Source organism: Mirounga angustirostris, unplaced genomic scaffold (genome assembly GCF_029215605.1).
Source record: "Mirounga angustirostris isolate CCGP_5_RB_7025 unplaced genomic scaffold, mMirAng1.0.hap1 SCAF_8, whole genome shotgun sequence".
In the NCBI taxonomy this organism is placed as follows: domain Eukaryota; kingdom Metazoa; phylum Chordata; class Mammalia; order Carnivora; family Phocidae; genus Mirounga; species Mirounga angustirostris.
In genome coordinates this window covers 34,455,926-34,480,059 of record NW_026991716.1, presented here as the reverse complement: position 1 = coordinate 34,480,059, position 24,134 = coordinate 34,455,926, and the positions used below count along the sequence as shown (strand labels likewise).

Genomic DNA, 24,134 nt, shown 5'->3' with positions numbered 1-24,134 from the left:
ACATCTGTTCCTCCCAATGTCAAATCCTGAGAAGGACACAACATCACTTAGTAGTAGTTTGGCTGGGCATAAATAATCTGAATCTAATCATGAAGAAACACCAGAAAAACACAAACACAAAATGAGGAGCATTCTATTTTTAAAAGGTGGTGGTGGGTGTAGTCTTAAAAAACGTCAATATCAATAAAACAAAGAAAGGCCATAAAAATGTTCCAGGTTAAAAGGGTCTAAAGAGACATGACAACTAAATGCCAACACCTGATCCTGGAATGGATTCTGTCCTGGAAGGGAAAAATGCTTTTATAAAAGACATTTTTGGATCAACTGACAGAACTGGAATATGGGTGGCAGATTTAGTAAAAGTACTGAATCAGTATCAATTTACTAAAGTTGATAACTGTGCTGTGGTTATAAAATAATATCCCTATTCTTAGAAAACACTCATTGAAGTTTATAAAGACCAAAGGCCATGATGTTTGCAACTTACTCTCAAACGGTCCAGGAAAACACTTTAAATTTCCAAATAAAAAGCTAAAACAATAGCTGGTGACCTTTTCTGATTTAATTACAGTGAGGCCCACTATCCCATACTCTGAAGAGTTTTAATCAGGAAAGGATGCTGTATTTTGTCAAATGCTTTTTCTGCATGAGAGGACCACATGGTTCTTCTCTCTCCTCTTATTAATGTGTTCTATCACATTGATTGATTTGCAAATGTTCAACAACCCTTGCATCCCAGGGATAAATCCCACTTGGTCATGGTGGATGATCCTTTTAAAGTACTGTTGAATCCTATTAGCTAGGATCTTGTTGAGAATTTTGACATCCATATTCATAAGGGCTATTGGTCTGAAATTCTCCTTTTTGATGGGGTCTTTGCCTGGTTTGGGGATCAAGGTAATGCTGGCCCCACAGAATGAGTCTGGAAGCTCTCCTTCTGTTTCTATTTTTTGAAACAGCTTCTGGAGAATAGGTATTATTTCTTCTTTGAATGTTTGGTAGAATTCCCCAGGGAATCCATCAGGTCCTGCTCTCTTGTTTTTTGGGAGGTTTTTGATATCATTCTCAATGGGGAAAAGCTGAGAGCCTTTCCCTTAAGATCAGGAACACGACAAGGATGCCCACTCTCGCCACTATTGTTCAACATAGTACTAGAAGTCCTAGCAACAGCAATCAGACAACAAAAAGAACTAAAAGGTATTCAAATTGGCAAAGAAGTTGTCAAACTCTCTCTCCTAGCAGATGACATGATACTTTATGTGGAAAACCCAAAAGACTCCACCCCCAAATTACTAGAACTCATATGGCAATTCAGTAATGTGGCAGGGTACAAAATCAATGCACAGAAATCAGTTGCTTTCTTATACACTAACAATGTAATGTAGAAAGAGAAATAAGAGAATTGATTCCATTTACAATAGCACTAAAAACCATAGGATACCTCGGAATAAACCTAACCAAAGCAGTAAAGGATCTATACTCTAGGAACTACAGAACACTCATGAAAAAAACTGAAGACACAAAAAGAAAAACATTCCATGCTCATGGATCGGAAGAATAAACATTGTTAAAATGTCTATGCTGCCCAGAGCAATCTATACTTTCAACGCCATCCTGATCAAAATACCAATGGCATTTTTCAAAGTGTGGGAACAAACAATCCTAAAATTTGTACGGGATCAGAAAAGACGCCGAATTGTCAAGGAAATGTTGAAAAAGAAAAAGCTGGGGGCATCACGTTGCCTGATTTCAAGCTATATTAGAAAGCTATGATCACCAAGACAGCATGGTGTTGGCACAAAAACAGACACACAGACCAAGGGAACAGAATAAAGAGCCCAGATATGGACCCTCAACTCGATGGTCAAATAATCTTCGACAAAGCAGGAAAAAATATGCAATGGAAAAAAGTCTCTTCAATAAATGGTGCTGGGAAAATTGGACAGCTATATACATAAGAATGAAACTCAACCATTCTCTTACACCATACACAAAGATAAACTCAAAATGGATCAAAGATCTCAATGTGAGACAGGAATCCATCAAAATCCTAGAGAACACAGACAGTAACCTCTTCGACATCAGCCACAGCAATTTCTTTCAAGACACATCTCCAAAGGCAAGGGGAACAAAAGCGAAAATAAACTTTTGGGACTTCATCAAGATAAAAAGTTTCTGCACAGCAAAGTAAACAGTCAACAAAACAAAGAGGCAACCCACGGAATGGGAGAAGATATTTGCAAATGACACTACAGACAAAGGGCTGATAGCCAAGATCTATAAAGAACTTCTCAAACTCAACACCCAAAAAAAACCCAAAAAATCAAGTCAAAAAATGGGCAGAAGACATGAACAGCACTTCTCAAAAGACGACGTACAAATGGCTAACAGACACATGAAAAAAATGTTCATCATCATTAGCCATCAGGGAAATTAAAATCAAAACCACATTGAGGGCACATGGGTGGCTCAGTTGGTTGGGCGACTGCCTTTGGCTCAGGTCATGATCCTGGAGCCCTGGGATCGAATTCCACATCGGGCTCCCCGCTCAGCAGGGAGTCTGCTTCTCCTCTGACCCTCCCCCGCTCGTGTGCTCTCTCTCTCTCTTTCTTGCAAATAAATAAATAAAATCTTAAAAAAAAAACCACATTGAGATACCACCTTAAACCAGTTAGAATGGCAAAAATTGACAAGGCAAGAAACAACAAATGTTGGAGAGGTTGTGGAGAAAGGGGAACCCTCTTACACTGTTGGTGGGAATGCAAGTTGGTACAGCCACTTTGGAAAACAGTGTGGAGGTGCCTCAAAAAATTAAAAATAAAGCTACCCTATGACCCAGGAATTGCACTCCTGGGTATTTATCCCAAAGATACAGATGTAGTGAAAAGAAGGGCCATATGCACCCCAATGTTCATAGCAGCAATGTCCACAACAGCCAAACTGTGGAAAGAGCCGAGATGCCCTTCAACAGATGAATGGATAAAGAAAATGTGGTTCATATATACAATGGAATATTACTCAGCCATCAGAAAGGATGAATACCCAACTTTTGCATCAACATGGATGGGACTGGAGGAGATTATGCTAAGTGAAATAAGTCAAGCAGAGAAAGTCAAATATCATATGGTTTCACTTATTTGTGGAACGTAAGGAATACATGGAGGCCATTAGGAGAAGGAAGGGAAAAATGAAGGGGGCAAAATCAGAGGGGGAGACGAACCATGAGATTCTGGACTCCAGGAAACAAACTGAGGGTTTTAGAGGGGAGGGGGGTGGGGGGATGGGTTAGCCCAGTGATGGATATTAAGGAGGGCACGTATTGCATGGAGCACTGGGTGTTATATGCAAACAATGAATCATGGAACACTACAACAAAAACTAATGATATACTTTATGGTGACAAGCAAAACAAAACAAAATAAATAAATAAAAATAAATAAATACTCTTGGTTGGAGAAAAAAAAAAAAAAAAAAAAAAAGAGTGAGGCCCCGGCATTCTTTTTTTAAAAGCGTCCCAGGAGGGCGCCTGGGTGGCTCAGTTGGTTGGGCGACTGCCTTCAGCTCAGGTCATGATCCTGGAGTCCCGAGATCGAATCCTGCATCGGGCTCCTTGCTCAGCGGGGAGTCTGCTTCTCCCTCTCCCGCTCACTCTCTCTCTCTCTAATAAATAAATAAAATCTTAAAAAAAAAAAAAAAAAAAAGGCGTCCCAGGATTAAGAACTGCCTAGAGCAGTGGTTCTCAAAGCATGGTTCCTCACACCAGCAGCATCAACACCACTCAGGAACTTGTTAAACATGCATGGGCCTACTGGGAGGCAGGTGGGCAGAAATCTGTGTTTTGCCACACCTTCCATGCAATTCTCATGCCCACTCCAATTTGAAACCAGTGACCTAAACTATGAGTTCCTACAGTCTGTATTTCTAGATCCTACAGTCCCCACAAAACCTAGCAAAATGCTTCGTGCATAGTCACATCTCAATAAATGCTTGAGGAATTCAGTTTGATACAGAATGAGAATGCAGAAAATGACCACTGAAGCACCTGCAGATGATAAACTACTTTAAAAGGCTAAAGCACCACTCTTTGAGTTTCTAAAGTGAATATAAAATTTATTTTGAAAGCACAAAAGGAAACCAGATTACTCAGGTTGTTAGTAAAAGCGCTGTTGTCCCAAAAGGGAGCATATCAGCTTACAGTTTAAGTCACAGTCAACTGAAAACAGATGATAACTTATGCAAGCTCTTAGACTGGTATTTAAAAATTAATTCTGTGGTTCTGGGAAGCAAGGCACAACGATTACAAAGACATGCTGTGTGCATGATGGGAGATCCGCTTAGAGAACACAGCATTCACATGGTTGTGATGTGGCCCAGATCTGATGAAGAGGGCCAGATTTCAGAACATCCTCTAGGTGACATTTGGAGAGATAAGACTCCTGTAATGAGAATGAGCTGATCAATTTGCCTGAGTAGAAAATGAAACAAATAAATCCATTTTTATGCAATTGTTTTCTATCTTGAGAAGTTAAACTGTTGAAGATACTCTGGGATGCAGGCTATCATCCCAGCCTCACCACACACCTTTTCTAATTGGCACCCTGAAAGATTTCATAGGAAAAGGGTGTTACTTTGGTATTGTTGATTTAAAGGTTATCTACTCACGGCAAGGCAGAGGAGAATTCATCTTCAAAATTCACCTCCTTATGGAAAGCCCATGGAGTATCTTGGCAATTAACAACTCCTATCACCTCTAGCTGTTCCCTATGTGAGAAGGCTCAGAACTCGCCTTACAAATTGCTCTTTTGAAGATCAAAGGGAAGCTGAATGTGTCTATGTGTGCTCTCGATGAGACTGTAATTTAATGGAATTTTTAGAGAAGGCTTGCTGGCAGTGTTTGGATGACAGCCCTGGGGCGGAGGATTCAGGGGAACTTGGCCACTCTTCCCTTTGGAGCGTCTTCCCCTGTCTTTAATTGGCACCTCATTAGAAATTAATGAAAATGACATCCTCTGTTCTTCCTGCTCTAGGCATCGAATGCTACAAAAAGGCCCATCACAATTCATAACACATTCAATTTATATAGCAATGGCTCTTAAGCATTATTTATGAGATGTGAATTTCTTGTCAGCAGTTAATAACCTGTACAGAGTAGAAGGGGAATGGAAAAAAGATTGTGAATATATATATTAAGAAAAAGATTTTCTGCAGTGGAGAAGTGTTCTGTTTGAGTTCAAACTACCTTCCTGAGTCTTTACTTCCAGTAGTAAATTACCGTGGCCCCCTCCCCAGCCCCCAAACCTTTCAGGGCAGTTCAGCGTCTCTTCAACACTTCATGCATCCTCAAGGAAATAATGACACAACTCACCCTTTCCTAGAGAGATCCGAGCAGAGAGGCAGGGGGAACACAAGAGCTATTTGTCAAAGACAGTCCCAGAGGTGGATGTTCCCATTGCTGCCCTTCATCTTTTAAAATGTGGCAGTAGACTCCATCATTTTTCTGGGCACATCTAGTGTAACACTCTCAGGGGGCCAAACTGAACTCCCCACTCTCTCTAGGAAGGCTACATCTGGAGTGACTGCAGAAAGCTCAGGGCGGCTTTCTTTCCCAGCATTAAAATCAAATCTCTCTGTAAGGAGACCCTCAGAATTGGGCATAAGCCAAGGGACTATGTGTTAGATCATTTAAAAAGAATGCATGTCTGTGGTAAACCCAACAGGCACTTTAGAAATCTAGCCTCCTGCCCAAGAGATGAAGAACACAGTAGAGTAATCTGAACTTACCAGAGACAGTCAATTGGGCTTCACTTAGGAGCATGTGAAATCATCTAACATATATCTCTAGATTTTTTCCGCTGGGTACTCAAGACCGTAGGTAGGAAATCTGTGGTTTGCATCAAAGCTGAAGCATAAACTGGCATACCTGGTTTACAACACCTCTGCATCTCTCGGTGCTAAAACTGTGAATTCTCACTGCTTGCCTGACAAGGACAGGAGGGTATCAGCCACCGCCAGAGGCAAGACAACACACTTTATGGATCAATTGCTTGATCCACTAGGGCAAATCCTGTGTAATACCCACGATTCAGTTACTTTCAAGAAGGAAACAAGAACATAAGGTACAGGGAAATCCCATGATTCTAATTTAGGAACAACCAAGGGCATGTGTTATAAAAGCAACAGGCAAACCGGTCAGGTGGGCTTCACAACACTGATAACAGACTGAACACTGAAACTGCCCCCTTCCAATAGCTCATGCAAAGATCAAAACAAGAATTTGCAGACTACAAAAGGTGAGACAAACCCTTCAATATGGGCCAAGCCGGTTGGCCGCCATGCCCCAGCGTTTGCTTGGCTGACCACAGTATTCCTGTGGTCTCCTCCCTATCTCACCGAGCGTTTAAAATTACCTGGCAGTCAAAGAATAAGGTTCTGGGCTCTCTTGGGCCACGCCACACCCATGAACACAACTGAAGTTGCTGACAGCCCCTCCTCCCACCGTTTATCCTCTCTTCTTTACACTTTCACATAAGCAATTAACAGGATAACTAAATGCCAAGCTAAAAAAATAAAAACTGGTCCAGTGACACCTGGACTCCCCATGCTGCTGTCTGTTTCTGCAGCTGAATATACACTTCCAAGCTTGTTGAGTACCACACACCAGAGTGTGCAACAAACAGATTTCTGGTCTTGACAGGAACAAAAGTTCCAACTTCATTTCCATGAGAAGCTGGTACATCCTCCTTTCCTTCTCATTTCCAACAGGGTAAATAACTGAGGTATGGGAGAAGCAATGGCTGCCTCTTTAGGAGATGAGGGACTTTGAGAAACTGTAATTTTCCAACTGCTGAGAGAACCATTTAGTCCTGCCTGTCAGCATCAGTACCTGTAGGGTATCTATGGCTGTCCCAGGGGAAAAAGGAGGCTTCTAAAGCTCACTGCTAAGGACAAAGGACATAGGATCTCAGATTCGAGAGCCAGGCCTCCAGGTCTGCCTGATGACAGCTCTGTCTCACAGAACTATTTTATAATACTAAGCTTTTTTTTTTAAGATTTTATTTATTTGACAGAGAGAGACACAGCGAGAGAGGGAACACAAGCAGAGGCAGTGGGAGAGGGAGAAGCAGGCTTCCTGCAGAGCAGGGAGCCCGATGCGGGGCTCGATCCCAGGACCCTGGGATCATGACCTGAGCCGAAGGCAGACGCTTAACGACTGAGCCACCCAGGCGCCCTGTAACACTAAGCTTTAAGTCAGGAAATAAAAACAGGAAAACTGTAAGTCAGTCTAAATAATGCAGCTACACAATTTTGCTTCTATGTGACATGATGTATGTAGTCAAAGGGAGAGAAAGAATTGGACTAAGTTTTGTTCCGCTGTGGTTAGGCATAAAGTTTTAAAAAATACATCCCTGGGCAGCAATTCTGAGAGCCAGTATTACACTGGATAATACAGAAGGAAGTGTTACTTTAAACTTGAAAGCTATTTCAAGGGGTTAAACGACAATGAATCACCGGTCGAAGAAAATTTTCCAATCAAACTTTCATTTAAAAGGGGTATCGGGGGGAAAGAGTTTCCATTTATTATACTTAGTAAGATGCTCATTCAAAATTAATATCTTAATTTTATGGTACATATCTCAGAATTTCACTGGTTTGTTTAATTTCTAAGTAAGTCATCAGTGAGTAGGAACCAGAGTAATACCCAGTGGGGAGAATCTGAAAGGAGTAAGCAGTGACAATGCAACTCTAAAGAAACAAGTGTAAGAGAAGTGGGGATGTTTTTGCCCCGCCCCCCTTTCTTTAAGCGTGAGAGGAGATAAAAGGCGTTTAGAAGGAAGACTCCTCTACTCCTGCTTTCATAAGCTCCAAACCCATAGCTTGCAGGGAGGCACTCCGGAGAAGAATTAAGGACTTCAGCCTCTTAGGAGTAACATCCAAAGCTATCCCCGGGTGTCAAGGACACAATCTCGTCATGCCACTGGGGGCGATGCTTACCGCAGCGGCATGATCCCAATTCCTGCTGCACCAGCTCCAGTTTGGTTTGGCACTGGAAGCACCGACGTCGACTCTTCTGTTTAGACCGGCTGGTTTCCTCAGGTCGTTCGGTACTCTCCAGTAGTCGTGCCCGTTTCACTGGCGAAGCCTCATTCTCAGACTGTGAATCTGACCAAAACAACACATTTGGGGGTCAGGGCTGGTGCCTGGCTTGGCGAGCGCAGCTAATGAATGTACTGCAGGCCACTCTATGCCCTCCTCCCCAGTTCTGCCTGGCCCGGTTTTCACCGCACGAACTGTGACAAGCACGGGCCTTCAGGGCAGACTTCTAAGAAGCCTGAGCTAGGAGAGGAGGGTGTGGTGACTCAACAAAAACCAGTCCTAGGTTGTTGTTGTTGTTTTTCAAAACAGCTGTTTCTTTGAGGAGACCATTCAAGCTGGAACTGGGATCCTCCCTTTGTCTGTATCTCTTCTTTGGGCCCTAGCTGCTTACTGCTTGCACTGGTTATTTACTGCTTCTTAGATATCTGCTTGTCCTCAAGTAGACTATAATTCTTCAGAAAAGGGATTAGGTCTAATATTTCTTTTTATCGCCATGCTTAGCACAATTCTGTACCCAATGCAGTGTTTGATGGGTGATCCATAACCTTTTCTACTAAAAATACCTTTAGGTTTCTACTCCTAAATGTAACAAAACACGTAAGAGTCAGGTTCTGCTGTTGAAAATCCTTTCGACTTTATTCAGAGCGAAGGAGCATCCTTGCTTATTCACAAGCAAGCGACCCAGTGGCCTCCATCGCGGCATGCTACAGAAGCTGCGCTCGGCACCCCACCCCTAACGCTGCTGCCAAACTGGCAAGTAGACGGAGGTATAGTGTGTGACAACCTGGGTTTTGTAGAACCTTAATAAAGTAACTAAAACGCAATAAAGTTCCTGACGTAGGCAGGCTATAGATAACTCTTGCCTTCAGGAAAAAGAAAAAAGAAGACCACCTGGGGACTCTGTATTCTTGGACTTGCTGCCACTAAGGCATACTGAAGATGCACCTCTTGCCAGGGTTCCAAAGGGCTTTGTGCTAACCCTTCTCTGGAAGGGAGTCTCCTAAATTATTTTCTTCAAAACAGATCCAGATCCCACCGCTTCTCACCCCTCCACCATCTCCATCCTGGTCCAAGCTATCACCATCTCACATCCAGTCTAGTATAACAGCCTTTTAACTGGTCTCCCTGCCCACCCCCTTGTTCCTACAGTCCTTGTTCTCCACAGCCAAGTGATCCTGTTAAAAATCAGGTTAGAGTCACTTCACTTCCCTGTTCAAAACCCTTTAATAGCTCTTTTCCAGAGAAAAAGTTCAAATACTTACTACAGCACTCACAAGGACCTGCATGATTTGCCCTCCTCTCTGCTCTCTTACCTCATCTGCTGCTGCTCTCTCCCTTTACCCCATCCACACTAGCCTCCTGACTGTCTCTTACCTCAGGACCTTTGCACCTTCTCTTCCAGTTGTCTAGAACTCTTTACCCAGATCTACATGGAACTCACCTCTTTTAAGTCTTTCAAAGTCACATTTTCAACATCTTTTTCTCCGCTCACCCTATCTAGACCACTCTTATTCCCCTTCCCTGGCACTTCCCCTCCTCCCAACTCCTGCCTTTTATCCCTCCACAGCACTGTACCTTTTAACATTATCCTCACAGAGGATATAAAATCCTGCAGGGCAGGAAGTTTCACCTGCTTTGTTCATAATCTGCCTACAATGCCTACAACTTAATAAATATTTCTTAGATGAATGAATCTTCTCCTAGGCAGTTCTGATTTTCTATTTAAAGTGACCCTAGTGAGAAGCAGCAGACTGTTGGATGTATTTCAGTGAAGGCTGTGTACCTCTTTCTCCAGCGCCACGCCCCCCCACCCCTGTGAAGACACTGCATGTCACCAGGGAGCACTCACTGCCCCGCCCCCCTCAGCCCAGTACACTGTGCACTGACTTATGGAAGGCATGCACCATTCTTAGCAATTGTAAACTTCATTTTTCATCTCATTTAGTTCTTCCATTCCTACATGACATTTTCCCCCAATACAAACCAACTAAACAAGGCCTTTGATGAAAACAATTGAAAGCAAGTTCAGCCTATTTCCCAGCTCTGCTGAGCGAAGCTGTCCAAACCCAATCGGTGTGATGACTGAGGCAGCCACAGACAGGGCCCCTTCCCCTACAACAGCAACAAGCAACAATCTAAATGTAAATCATTACAAAGCATCCAGCCAAAAGGAATTCACCTTGTATGAGCCACAGTGCTCTCCAGGGGAGGTCCTTTTTCACAAACCAATAATGGCACAATTTGTATTAATAACTATTTAGACATACTTTTTTTTTTTTTAATGAGAAGAGAAAATTCTGGAGTGGAGCCATAACAAAAAAATGGTGTCTGTTCTGAGACAAGGTCCTAAATGTGGAGCATCCTTAAAAGAAATTATCTCCCAACCCTGGAGCATGGGGTGGGGGAAGAGAGAGAGAGGAGTCCATACAAGAAGGGGAGGCATTATTAATATTGTTAAAATCCAGAGAGCTTTGACATGATGCCAGTATGCCTCTAATGTAAAAGAGGACCACTCAGATCCTAATCCTCTTTCATTCACACTGCTATCTGATAGAACTGAGCATGTGTCTGCAAATACAGAGTTCACATTCAAGGCTCTTTTCCACATGACTCTGTCCTAAACCGTCAAATGTGGTATCTATCCATCCCCATTTCTAAAGCAAACTTGCTACAAGGAGAACATTTTCCTTTTAGCATGGCAATGCTATATCCATAGCTAACTATTTTCAAATAAGCAAGGGAGGGATATGTAAAAAAATGTTTTTTAATGTATGATTCCTAAGATTGGGAATCATAATCATCATTGGTCATTATCAAACAAACCACTTGATGGGACTCACAAATGTGAGAGGAGGCCTGTCTTGTCCTCTAATTCCCTATCTTGTCTGCCCAATGGGCATTCAATAACAAAACTAAGGAACAAATTTGCATGATCTCATGCTGAAATTTCCCTTTCCCCATTCCATGTTTTATATAAAGACTATGGAGTTATTTGTTCTGGTAGTCAGGAGGTAGATGACATTCCAGAAATAATGGGTCCTAAGGGAATTTTCTGATGCTGCCAAGAGCTTCTGGTTGCACTGCCTTGGCCATCCTAAAAGACCACTCAGCCCTAGCCGGTTCTCTAAGAGTCAATGTCTAGGCATCTAGACAAGTCTAAGACCAAAGGCATCCATGTATAGAAAGTCTGAACCATGAGAAGCAGTCCTCAGTGATTCTAAACCAACACAGATGAAAAGTTTATCAGAATGTGTTTTTTTTTTAGAATCAAGGAACTGTTCCTAGACATTAAGAGATCCATGACTTTTATGTTCTGGAATATGCCCACTTATCTTCCCTCAGTCAATGGTCTATTAAATGGAAAGGAATCCCTGTGCCCTCTAATGCTCCCTGCCACAAAGAGGGAGGGGGGAAAAAAGCTCCCTAAACTGTTTACCACCCTCCACATGCTGCCATCCAGGAAGGTGACTGGTTATATGTAACTTCTTGGAGAAGGAAACCATTCTTTGACATTTTTTCACAAGTCAACTTAATGTTTTAATTAGTAGCTAATGAAATAAATAGTGGTCTACAGGATCACCATCATGTCTGCATAAGAAATTTACATCTCCTCTGCTAATTACTTAACGAAACTTTGGGCCATGGGGTGAGCTGCCTAAATAAGAGATGAACAGATGTCCAGGGCAGGGATTCTAATTGCTTAATAATGAACTAAATAATTCAACTATTCAATTACAAATTTTATGTGAAATTAAAAAGGACTACCAGAAAGAAAAGATCCAAATCAACACTAAAGGAATCCTCATCTGCTGTCCATATTTGAATAAATTAAACTTTGATTATTTACTTTTTGCCTGCAAACATCATTCCTGTCACCGTGATACATTTTTAGCTTCCTCAACAATGATGGAAAACACCCAACAGTCTACTTGCTTAATCTGAACTTGGGCAGTAAGGGTTAAACATGGAGAGAAAGGTGAACAGAAATAACTCTTACATGCAGCTTTAACTGTCAGAAGAAACACGTCCTTGCAAGGAGCATGCTCATTAGCAGCAGGAGGAGCTGTAGTGGCAAGCTAGAAACTGTTTCCACCCCAGGAGTTAAGAGTGACTTCTAATTAAGGTCCTTCATAAAGGGCCAACAAAGCACATTTTTTCCAGTATGCTTTTTCTTGAGAACATAAATCAGGCCTGCATATACCCACGCAAGGGCTGCCACACTCCCATGCTGGGTGCGCAGTGCTTGGTACTCACCAGATGCCCTCTTCCTCTGCCTATGTTTAATAGAATGAGAAAGATATCACATCAGATCTTTTTTTTTTTTTTAAGATTTTATTTATTTATTTGACAGAGAGAGAGACACAGCGAGAGCAGGAACACAAGCAGGGGAGTGGGAGAGGGAGAAGCAGCCCTCCTGCCGAGCAGGGAGCCCGATGTGGGACTTGATCCCAGGACCCTGGTATCATGACCTGAGCCGAAGGCAGACGCTTAACGACTGAGCCACCCAGGCACCCTCACATCAGATCTTCTAAGTCAAAGGAAAGTTTGATCAAGAATCAACCTCATGTGATCACATGAGAAAGGAAAATCTTAAGTACTTTAACCTATCAGCTCCTTAGGTTTGAAGGAAACCACTTCTTAATTTGTGACAAAGAAACAAGTACAGAGAGGGGCGCCTGGGTGACTCAGTCGTTAAGAAACAAGTACAGAGATTTTAAGAACACCCACCTTCTGAGAAGAGAAATTCTTCTAATTGTACTTTCCTAGCCAATCGCAGAAAACAGTGGTAAGACTTTCAATTTAGGAACACAGTTTAACTGGAAAGCTTGACTGGAGAACAAACAGAGCTACTTCTTTTAAAATTCTGTTTTGTCTCTGACAGAAATTCACGTTTGTTCCTTACTGCCACCGTTCTTGTCTTTATTACTCATGTTCTCTCCTGAAAATTTCCAAATAAACTGTGTCAGGCCTGTCAGAGTTGAATCCCAACCTCTCTTATCTCCCATCACTGTGCAGCGGGCAGCATGCACACACCCAGGGCCACTAACCGTTGACTGTGGCCTTCTGACATCTCAGGCATGCTCTCAGCCTTCTGTACAAGCCAACACTCACAATTTAGAATAGGAAAGGGGGAGAAGCAAAGTGGCAAAGAAGACAGGGAAGCCTTCCTCATTCGCTTCACCCACACCTTCCCTCACTTGTAAGAAAGAAAGATGAATCTGTTTAATCTCAGGCTGTATGACAGCTTTTGAGGCACTCAATCAGTTTTTTCAGAACCTATCACAGTCTCTTGACAGACTGACATTTATGATCCCAACAGCCTGTGCAAACATCAGTAAGAGCAATAATTAATGAACCCTCACACATCCCTGCTGTCTCTCCTTCGACCATTTAAAAGGAGCTTAAGCTGCTAAAACCTCTGTCCATGAAAAACACCACACTCTCACTGGAAAAATTGATAAAAGAGACCCCAAAAAATCTGTTTTATAGGTACTTTCTGTTTCTCCTCATGCTTTGCTTTCAGTGTATGCAGGGATTAAATTCATCCTCTCCTGAAAGACTCAATGGGTCTTTTTTTTTTTGACGAGAAAAAAACAAAACTCGCCATTACCCATTAAACACTGTTTCCCCACTTTGTTCAACTGGCATTTCCCCCTCCTTTCTTACTTTCCTAATGGCCCTAGAACAATTCTGGAATGAAACAGCTGTTAAAAATACATGGACATAAAAACATGGACAAAGAAAGAAGTTCAAGTCTTTGGAAGGGGCTGATTATTAAAGTTTTGTGGAGAATGCCTTCATATATACTGGATATATGACATGGAGATGAATCTAGGCTGAAATATACCGGCAATGCTATGTCTTAGAGCATAACCATTTTAAAGGTAAGTTGTTCTCAAAACTGTCAGGAAGTACTATTCTTAAGCATTAATCCCTCTATTCTCCATCCAGCTCCACTTCCATCCCCCCGTTATTTTCTCTGGCTCTCTGTTTTGCTATTAGTGATACTTGAGGGTGGTCTCCTTCACCATCACAACCTCAAGACAGAAAACAGACCTCTGACCCTTCCTTCCTGCTGGGAACACAAGACTCGGAGACCTGAGGTATGTGATGCGTGGAGCGGACTATGGTGGGAGTGCACCTGGACTTTTGGGTTCTTTGTCCTCAATCTGCTCAAAAGACACAAGGCATCAGAAACCTTCTTGGGGGTAATTGTACCATCTAATGGTCTGATTTTGGTTGTGATGACAGCAATGCAAAAGCTGCTTCTGTAGGGACTTTTTTGGTTAGAAGACAGCTTAAAGAGCAGCAAAACACATGGAAGTCATGAGTCATGATAATTTGTATACCCATGTGGGAGAGGAATACCCACAAGTCCCAAAGGCACGTATTAAAGACTGGGATCAGTTTTCTCACTTCCCCAAAGTCCAACTTCACCTGATTCCTGCTGGACAAGAAGCTGGAAACTGATTCTGGTGGCACATCTTGAGACAGAAAAAAGTGATTATGGATCATCAATGGATCAAAGTAGGAAAAACTAATGGGCTGTGAGGAGAGCAGCTCTCCATTACATAAAACAATCAAAATCATGGCACCAGAGCCCAACAGTCCCAAGGAAGCAGTTCTCCCTCAACTTTTCTTTCTACTCTGTATGCCTTTTATTTCTTGCCTGTTGTGTTTACTAGGCCTTCTAGCATAATGCTAAATAGGAGCGTTGAAAAGGACATGCTTGCCTTGTTTCCAAATTTAGGAGGAAAATATTCAGCTCTCACACAGCTTTTCATTTTGAAAAATTTCAAACACATAGAAAAATTCACATAGTACAATAAACACCTGTGCACATTCCATTCAGATTCAACAACTGTTAATAATCTGTCACATTGTTTTCTCTCTCCCCTCCATATTTATGCTCCCCCCAAATCATCTGAAAATAATTTGCACACATCAAAATACCTAATACACACATCTAATATAATAAGGGCATTTCCTGCCATGACCAAAATATCACACCTAAGAAAATCAAGAATAATTCCCCAATGTCATCTAATATTCAGTCCATATCCAAATTATCCCCACTGTTCTCAAAGGCATGTCCAATCAAGTTTTATGTATTACATTTGGATCCTATGTCTAAATCCCTTTTAATCTAGGACAGTATGCCCTTCAAAATGTTTATTTTCCTTCATTTGCTTGTTCCTGCCTTCAAATGACCTAGACTTTTGAACAGTCCTGGTTAGTTTTCCTGTGGAATATACCATATCCTAGATTATCTACTTATCTGTTTTTTAATGGCATAATTTAACTTACAAGAAAGGAGATTTTTAATTGTTCATCTCCTCTGTTACATATTCAGGACCAGAAATTAAAACTTCCAGCAAGCACCTGACAGATCCACATGGTTGCAGGGTTGGCACAAGTGAGGGCAGGTACTGTGTAATCAATCAGCCCAGTCCATCTATGCCAGGGCAAGGAATGGAGGCTTAGGCAAACATTAGGAGATGAGCTAGCTCCAAGTGTTATAGCCCATGATTTCTTATAGTATGATGGCATTCCCTGTGACTAAAGTTGGTCCCAGAGGTGACAAGTCATTCCTCCAATTATCTCCTTTCTGATAGCTTCCTGGCCTTTTTCTGATTGCCCTTCTTCTCCTGACTGACTATACTGTTGCTAATTATTGCTATAAGACATCTCTTTACTGCTAAATCGCTCCTCTCTTTAAAATTCTTCCTTATTTTAGGGGCACCTGGGTGGTTCAGTTGTTGGGCGTCTGCCTTTGGCTCAGGTCATGATCCCAGGGTCCTGGGATCAAGCCCCGCATCGGGCTCCCTGCTCTGCGGGAAGCCTGCTTCTCCCTCTCCCACTCCCCCTGCTTGTGGTTCCCTCTCTCGCTGTGTCTCTCTCTGTCAAATAAATAAAATCTTAAAATAAATAAATAAAAATAAATTAAATTCTTCCTTATTTTAGACCTAAGGAAAAATTTCACCAGATTAAAAAACACAAAGCAAAGGCTCAGGAAAATTCATTTACAAAAATAATCACAATCTCATTAAGTAGAGTAATATTCTCAGTTTATTTGATCTACTTTATTTAGGCCTTAAGATTAATGACCACTCTGTTCAGAGCCATGACAACAGCCAATATTTCATTAATTATTTCTCAAGTGCCCAGTGTATGCCAGGCACTGGGCTTTGAACTGGCAAATGAGATCTGCATATGATAGTGATCTCTTCCCTAAGGAGGCCACGATCCAGATGGAAAGACATATTTACAAATAAACCTATAGCATAGTAAGTGGCATATTAATATATGAACAGAATGCTATGAACACAAAATGTGGAAGTGATAAATTCTGTTGGGCAGGTGATTAAGAAATAGAAAGGTCAGAAAAGTTATCTCCTGAACTTAAGAACTATATTGTATATATGCAGACAGATGGTTTTTTGCTTACTTTTGTCATCTCCACATTCTTTTCTGTGGAGCCTGTTTTTAAAAATACCTTTTTGCATATAACTTGTTCATCTACCTTCTTCTTATTTTAGTAGACCCTTTCACAGTCTCAGGAGCAAAGGTACCTGGAGAACACCAGTGATGGGTTTTTAGGGAAATAAAACCGTTGTTTATCTTTCCCCCTTTCTTCAGTCCCAATTGGTTCAAATTTTTCCTTCCATCATGTTTATTAACCTTAATATGTATCTGTCTGCTCAGACACATACATGGCTTTAACTGCCAACTTTTCTCTATCAGGAATCCTTCAAGCCCATTTTCCTTTTATCATTAATTGGTTTTTTTTTGTTTGTTTTTTTTAAAGATTTTATTTATTTCTTTGAGAGAGAGAGAGAGTGAGAGAGAGAGCGCAAGAGGGGGTAGGGTTAGAGGGAGAAGCAGACTCCCCGCCGAGCAGGGAGCCCGATGTGGGACTCGATCCCGGGACTCCGGGATCATGACCTGAGCCGAAGGCAGTCGCTTAACCAACTGAGCCACCCAGGCGCCCTAATTATTTTGAGATAATTACAGGTTCACATGTAGTTATAAAAATAATGCAAATAAATCTCATGTATCCTTCACCCAGTTTTCTCCAATGGTAACATCTTGTAAAACTCTAATACAGTATCACCAGTAGGACATTGATACAGTCATCCTATACCCATCACCACAAGGGCCCCTCAAGCTGCCCTTTTATAGCAGGGGACTACCTCCCTCTTTCCCCCCTTGCTGCCTGGCAACCCTTGGCAAACACTAATCTACCCTCCATTTCTACAATTTTGTCATTTCAAGAATGGCATATATATATGGACATACAGTAACCTTTTGTCCAAGTTCATTTTTAAGGCAACCATCACAGTAGGGGAACATGGTAAAAGAGATTCCTTAAGTTAAACTTCAGTAATAACTGCAATAATAAGTACTAACATAAAGCACTTATTTTGTACCAGCACCTTCTAAATGCTTTTACAGTATAGTTCCCTCTTATCTGCAGGGGACACATTCTAAGACCCCCAGTGGATGTCTGAAACCGGACAGTACCAAACCCTATAATATACGATGTTTTTTCCCTATACATACATACCTATGATAAAGTTTAATTTATAAATTAGGCACACTTAAGAGATTAACAACACTAATAGAACAATTATAATAATATACTATCAGTTATGTGAATGTGGCCTCCCTCTCTCTCTCAAAATTATACTGTCCTTTTCTTCTTATGATAATGTGATGTGGAAAATGCCTACATGATGAGATGACGTGAGCTGAATGATATAGGCATTATGATGTAGATTCAGGCTACTACTAACTTTCAGCTGATACATCAAAAGTAGAATCATCTGCTTCTGGACCGCAGCTGACTATGGGTAACCGAAACTGGGAAAGGGAACCAGTGGAAAGGAGGCCACGGGCAGACTACTGTACATATATTAACTCTTTCAGCTTTCGTAACAAGGGTATGAGGTGGGTACTATTATTACCCATCTAATTTTTAAGATGAGGAAACTGAGGCACAGGTTAAGTGAACTGCCGAAGATCACACAAAGCTAGTAAGAAGAAGAGTTAAGAGTGTGAACCCAGAGTGTGTGGCCTAGAGTCCTTGCTCTTAACCACTTTGCTATCCTGTCTCCAATGGTTATTACATTTCAGCACTCTGCTTATGCACCTTCCATGGAAGTACCTAACCGCTAAGACTAGTTTCTGCTACCTCCTATGTACACAAAGACCCAGCTGCCTCAGGTGGGACAGGGGTGGTGGGAGGGGAGCAGATCCTAGGGCAAGTATGGGAACAGAAACAAGCACCCCTTTCTGTTCTATTTAGAATCTTCTTATCTAAATAAAATTGTGCAATTTCTCTAGATACATCTCTTGATAATCCTACTTGTCCTCTGCTCTTAGAATATGATTTATAAGACTTACTCTTCCTATCATTTTCTTCCCATTCCTGCAAACTCTCTGAATTTCTGTGGACTGTACTCATAGTATTTAATTTATACAAAATCAGCTTCGTGTTTAATTTTCTCTCATGTTAATTTTAGAAATCTGTCAAAAAAAGTTTCTTTACTATTATAGGATGATATAAATAAGGATTTTCCCCTAATAGCAAAAGGAAAGCGGTTATTTTCATTTGAAATTTTATTTCTTTTAATGGTCAGAAATGTTAAAACATGCTTTCTTGCCTTTTCATGAACTCCACAGACAGAAGTCAAAGCTCTCTCTTCTCAACTACCTTGATGCTCCCTACAGGTCATATACTAGGTCTCTTTAAAAAGGCAGATGAGGGTGGATAGCCACAAACCACTTGTTCATCTGAAAAACTGCAGCCACCATCTTTGTTGGTTAAATGCTTTCCTACAGGAACTCCATCCTACAGAGGTGTCACTTCCTTGTTTTAGTTTCTCCATCAGTAAGACCAGTCCTGCCTACCCAACTAAACCATATTACTTCTCCCTACAGATTTTTCAGTTACTCATTGTAACTGACAAATTACCCTCAACAGATAATCTTTTGTTTTTATAACCTGCTTGGATATTTTAGAGTTCAACAACATTACAATGTGTTGATTTTTAAAAAAATATTACATTTATAACATCAGTATAGAATAAGGTAACACTATTAAGGTGAGACAGAGAGAGAAGCAAGATTAAGAAACCCAAGAGAAAGATATACTTCTCAAAAGTCACATGCCCAAGTCCCCTAATTTCTGTTCTTTGACCACAAACCTCAGTCCATGACCATGAGGGTTTTAAGACTCTGAGTGCTAAGACTGATCTTGAATTTCTGTTCTCTCTTTTCCAGTATTTCCAAAAAACTAAGATCAGCTACAGTTTATTTTCATTTATCCAAAGGGAAATTTGAGAGAATCCATGAATTATCCATATTTTTCTATAACTATGTGTAAGATAGGCATACTATTTTCATTCAGTTTCTTAGAATACTCACTTAGAAGTTAAACTGCCTAAAAATATGGATTAAGACTTCTACTTACTCTGCAGTTACATGAAGCCTAGAGGTTTTCAAATTATACCTTACAAAACTACAGTTGACCCTTAACACAAATTTAAACTGCTTTAAAGAGGGTCCACTTATACACAGATTTTGGTTTTTTTGGATACATCGTACTGTTAATGTACTTTTTCTTCCTTACGATTTTCTCAATAAAACTTTTTCTCTAGCTTTATCGTAAGAATATAGTATATAATACATATAACATACAAAATACCTTATCAATCAACTGTTTCTGTTCTCAGTAAGGCTTCATCTATCTGGTCAACAGTAGGCTATTAGTAAAGTTTTTGGGGATTCAAAAGTTACATCCAGATTTTCAACTGGGGGGGGTAGTGCCCCTGACCCGTGTTTTTTAAGGTTCAAATGTATACAACTGTCCTGAGCAACTGAACAGTACATGTGACTACAGCCATTTATTTCTACCGTTGATTATATCTGAAGAGGCCTGGAAGGAAGGAACAGTCCAGAAGTCTTCAAATAATAATGGACTCCCCCCCACCCCACCAATACTTGGTCTCCAAAGCATGAATGACATGCCTAAGGGTTACACCTGATCTGGTCATGAGCCTTTTGCCAGAAGACTGAAAACAGCTGTTCTTTATGGAAAAACACTGAGTACAGGGGTAGGGTGGGAAAATGGGTAAAGAGTGAAACACTAATTCAAATTTTTGGCTTTTTGTTAAAAACATACATATAAAAGTCAAATATTCCTACATCTATCATCTCACTCCTATGAAGCTTAACTACCCACCCTGTGAGTGTTCTTTTTTTTTAAAAGATTTTATTTATTTATTTGAGAGAGAGAGAGCACATGAAAAGGGGGAGGGTCAGAGGGAGAAGCAGACTCCCCGCTGAGCAGGGAGCCCGATGCGGGACTCGATCCCAGGATTCCAGGATCATGACCTGAGCCGAAGGCAGTCGCTCAACCAACTGAGCCACCCAGGCGCGCTGTGAGTGTTCTTAATGTCCAACTGTTTTGCCTGTCTGGCTAATAATGCAAGCCGACAGGGGCAGGGGCAGAACGGACTGTATTTAGTACTCCACTGGTGCACAACAACAACAACGCAACAAAGAATATCTCTGTAACAGGGACTAAGTCCTTAATGATGTAATCTTGCAATGAGAGACGGTCATCTTGTGGCTTGTGGTCCAGGTTTAATGTAAGTAAAAAATGTTTGAACATTTATATTTTGCTATTTAAAAAAAAATCAGCTTGAATGCATAACTAAGTAGATGCTAAAATTAAATAGCTGATTTGTTTTTAAACCGTTTTTGTTTCTAATTTAACATCAGCTTAATTCAGCTCCTCTCTCTACCTATTGCTTTGTTTCTTCCACCCAAGATCTAGTCTTTTGACTCCTTATTCCCAGGGTAAATCCTCCAGCTTATGAATAAATACTTCTGTGCCTCATTGTTACTCTTCCTCAAGCGAGACTAAATGGACCTAAAGTCAGAACTTAACATATGATGATAAAGCTTGTCCAGAGAAAGCTTTGTCTGTCTACCTATTTACTGATTTTCCTGAATGAATATATTAGATATTCATTACTCAGGGTTGTATCAGGGCTGATGCAGGTACTGCCAAGTATACAGAGGGTTGAAGAGAGCTGCCTTAAGATAATGGCTTATGAAGGAAAGAGAAATAATCCCATTTGTAAGACAAGCTGGAAAATCAGAGGCAAAGAATTCTGCATAAAATTATGAAAAGTGCCTAACATTTTAACCTCAATTCAATGGATTTGCTCATCAGCACTCTTCATTAAAAGAATTATTTACCTGGCGCCTGGGTGGCTCAGTTGGTTGAGCGACTGCTTTCGGCTCAGGTCATGATCCTGGAGTCCCTGCTTGGCAGGGAGCCTGCTTCTGCCTCTGACCCTCCCCCCTCTCATGTGCTCTCTCTCTCATTCTCTCTGTCTCAAATAAATAAATAAAATCTTTAAAAAAAAAAAAAAAAGAATTATATACCATAACATCCATGCTGTGAACCACCATACTAGAAAATCAAATATATAATATCAATGTTTACTTCACAACTTTGTGAATTGTACTGTGGCTATCTAAGATAAAACCTTGATTTTAAGAACTGCACACTGAAATTTTTAGTATAACAAAGGCAACTTACTGAAATAGTTAGGGATATGGATTTCACACACACACACACACACACACACACACACACAGTCAATGGGGGGGGAGTAGAAAAAGCCAATGAACTGGGGGTGGGAGATAGGAGGTGGGGTGGGTAAAGTGAGAATTTGATGTAATCGTCTTAACTTTTCTGTAAATCTGAAATTATGTTTAAAAAATTATATTCCAGGGTAGCCATACTTGCAGATGATTGGCTAGAGTGCTTGCTGAATTCTTTCCCAGAAATGTTGACATTACTTGGGACTGATGGGAAAGTGCATGACAAGATGGTTGTAGCAAGTAATCAACAGTAAGGTCAACGCTCATGCTTCTCCAGGTTTGTAGTGAAGTCAACACTTATCTGTAAGTACACTTTAATGATTAGTCACAGACTTTTTTACATGTCACTCTCTTAGTCTATACTTCTTCCAATCCAGTAAGGACCCATTTTTAATTGCATGAATTACAGCAACTGCTGTTCCAGGAAGGACGATGACCAAGACCTTAAGATGTGATTTTAATCTTCTAGAAATGGATTTATCAACAGGAGGCCAAAGAAAAAGTGTATCTGAATCCTTGTCAGTTACAGGAACTATCAGTTAATGCCAAGCTGGAAAACAGACTTTGCTGCAGCTAACACCTCCCATTCAAATTAGTACTACACAAATTCCCTCCCCAGGCCACCTTTCTTTTAAAAGCCACCCTGCATATTTGGACATATAATTCAAGCTGTAATATAATAACATCTTTGGAAAAGAGTTTTCAGCATTCTCTTACAAAAAAGCAGTTCCCAATATATTTTTTCAAGTAAATACTGGTCAACATCTGGTCAACAGTAGGCTATCAGTGAAGTTTTTGGGGATTCAAAAAGTATTTACATTCAAGGTAAAAATCTTTTTTTTTTTTTTTTAATTTTTATTTATTTATTTGACAGAGAGAAAGACAGCGAGGAGGGAACACAAGCAGGGGGAGCGGGAGAGGGAAAAGCAGGCTCCCGGCCGAGCAGGGAGCCCGATGTGGGGCCCGATCCCAGTACCCTAGGACCATGACCCGAGCCGAAGGCAGACATTTAATGACTGAGCCACCCAGGCGCCCCTCAAGGTAAAAATCTTAAAGGCTGTCTGCTATATTCTCTTTCTTTATTCCTTGCTAAAATAACAGAAAAATTAACACAGTCTGAGTTAAATGCCCCATTTTCTTGCTTATATATGTATACATTTTTAATAAGTTTGGATGGGGTAGATGGATGCGGGCAATGCATAGCATATAACTAATTCCCATGTCCATTGAGCTAATAGAGATGTGGTTTATTTAAAATTCAGAGTTGTGGTTCTACTATTTGGGAATGGCTTTCTGAAACTCTGTGGGTGGATACTGGTAATGAAACAGAGAATTCAGAACAGCAGGGAGCATAAGGCCAAAGAAGCTTTTATAGCACAGTGTGTGTATGCACTAAAAATAATTATACATATGTAGTGGGAGGCTGGTTAACTGAGCCCACAGAGGCACTTGGTTGTTCAGATAACTAATCACAATATGAAGTCCCCTGTGACAAAAATGTTTCCAAGGTTAAACTGTCTGATTTTTAATCATAAAAAACTGAATTTATTGGCTAAAGTTCTTTCATGTTGTTGGTTTGAAAGCAATAGCCAGCCTTTTTATCAAGATTTTAACCACAAGAAAACTATCAACCTTCGCTGGCTCCTAAACTGTGATTTGCCCCAGAAAGAAGAGGAGTTCTCAATTTTAATATAAAAGCTTAAAGAAGAGTTCAGGATATAAGGGTTTTTTGGTTTTGTTTTGGAAGTCAAGCTTGTGAAATCTCTTTCTACCAATACACACAAAAGTTAAATTTTACTTTTAAAACTAGGCCCAGAAACAAAACAGAAAAAAGAAGTTTGATTTTCCCAGTCCTGATGTCCAGTTTTCTTAAGAAAGAGTTTTCTGGGCTTCCTGTCATTCACAACCCTCATGCGTTCAACAAAGGCTGCTAACAGCCCTCCCCATTTCCCTTGACTTCATTGACCTCCACTCTCCAATCTGCTTGGCCTCGGGGGCCTCATCACCAGTTTCTGATTCCAGATCTTTTTCCAACCAGACTACTGGAGCTGGGAGTTCTTTCTCACTTTCCTCTATACTCTTTCAAGTTTCTCCTCACTCTCCTTCATCATCAGGTACCTTCTGTTCACATCTCTACTACCTACTGAACATTTATCAGGCACTATGTCAGGTGCTTTAAATGCAGGATCTCATTTCCTTCAGAACTCTACAGTTAGACCTGTCATTTTACAGAAGAGAACATCAAGGCTCACAGAGCGGTCCAACAGTTTTTCCTCTTACGTGGTTGGGAATCTGGGAGGGGAATCCACATAGTCTGCCTCTAGAGCCCACCATTCTCAACCACCGACCTCTAGCCT

The 24,134-nt window shown here is 40.9% G+C and overlaps 1 protein-coding gene across 3 annotated transcripts in view; it reads right to left on the bottom strand.

Moving 5' to 3' along the window:
* ZFAND3 (zinc finger AN1-type containing 3) overlaps positions 1–24,134 on the bottom strand; it is a 338,087-nt gene that overhangs the window by 25,179 nt on the left and 288,774 nt on the right. For all 3 annotated transcript variants that reach the window (XM_064597566.1, XM_064597564.1, XM_064597565.1), the window contains one exon: positions 7,993–8,160. In XM_064597566.1, the coding sequence (XP_064453636.1) occupies positions 7,993–8,160 (168 nt within the window). The remainder of the gene's footprint in view (positions 1–7,992; positions 8,161–24,134) is intronic.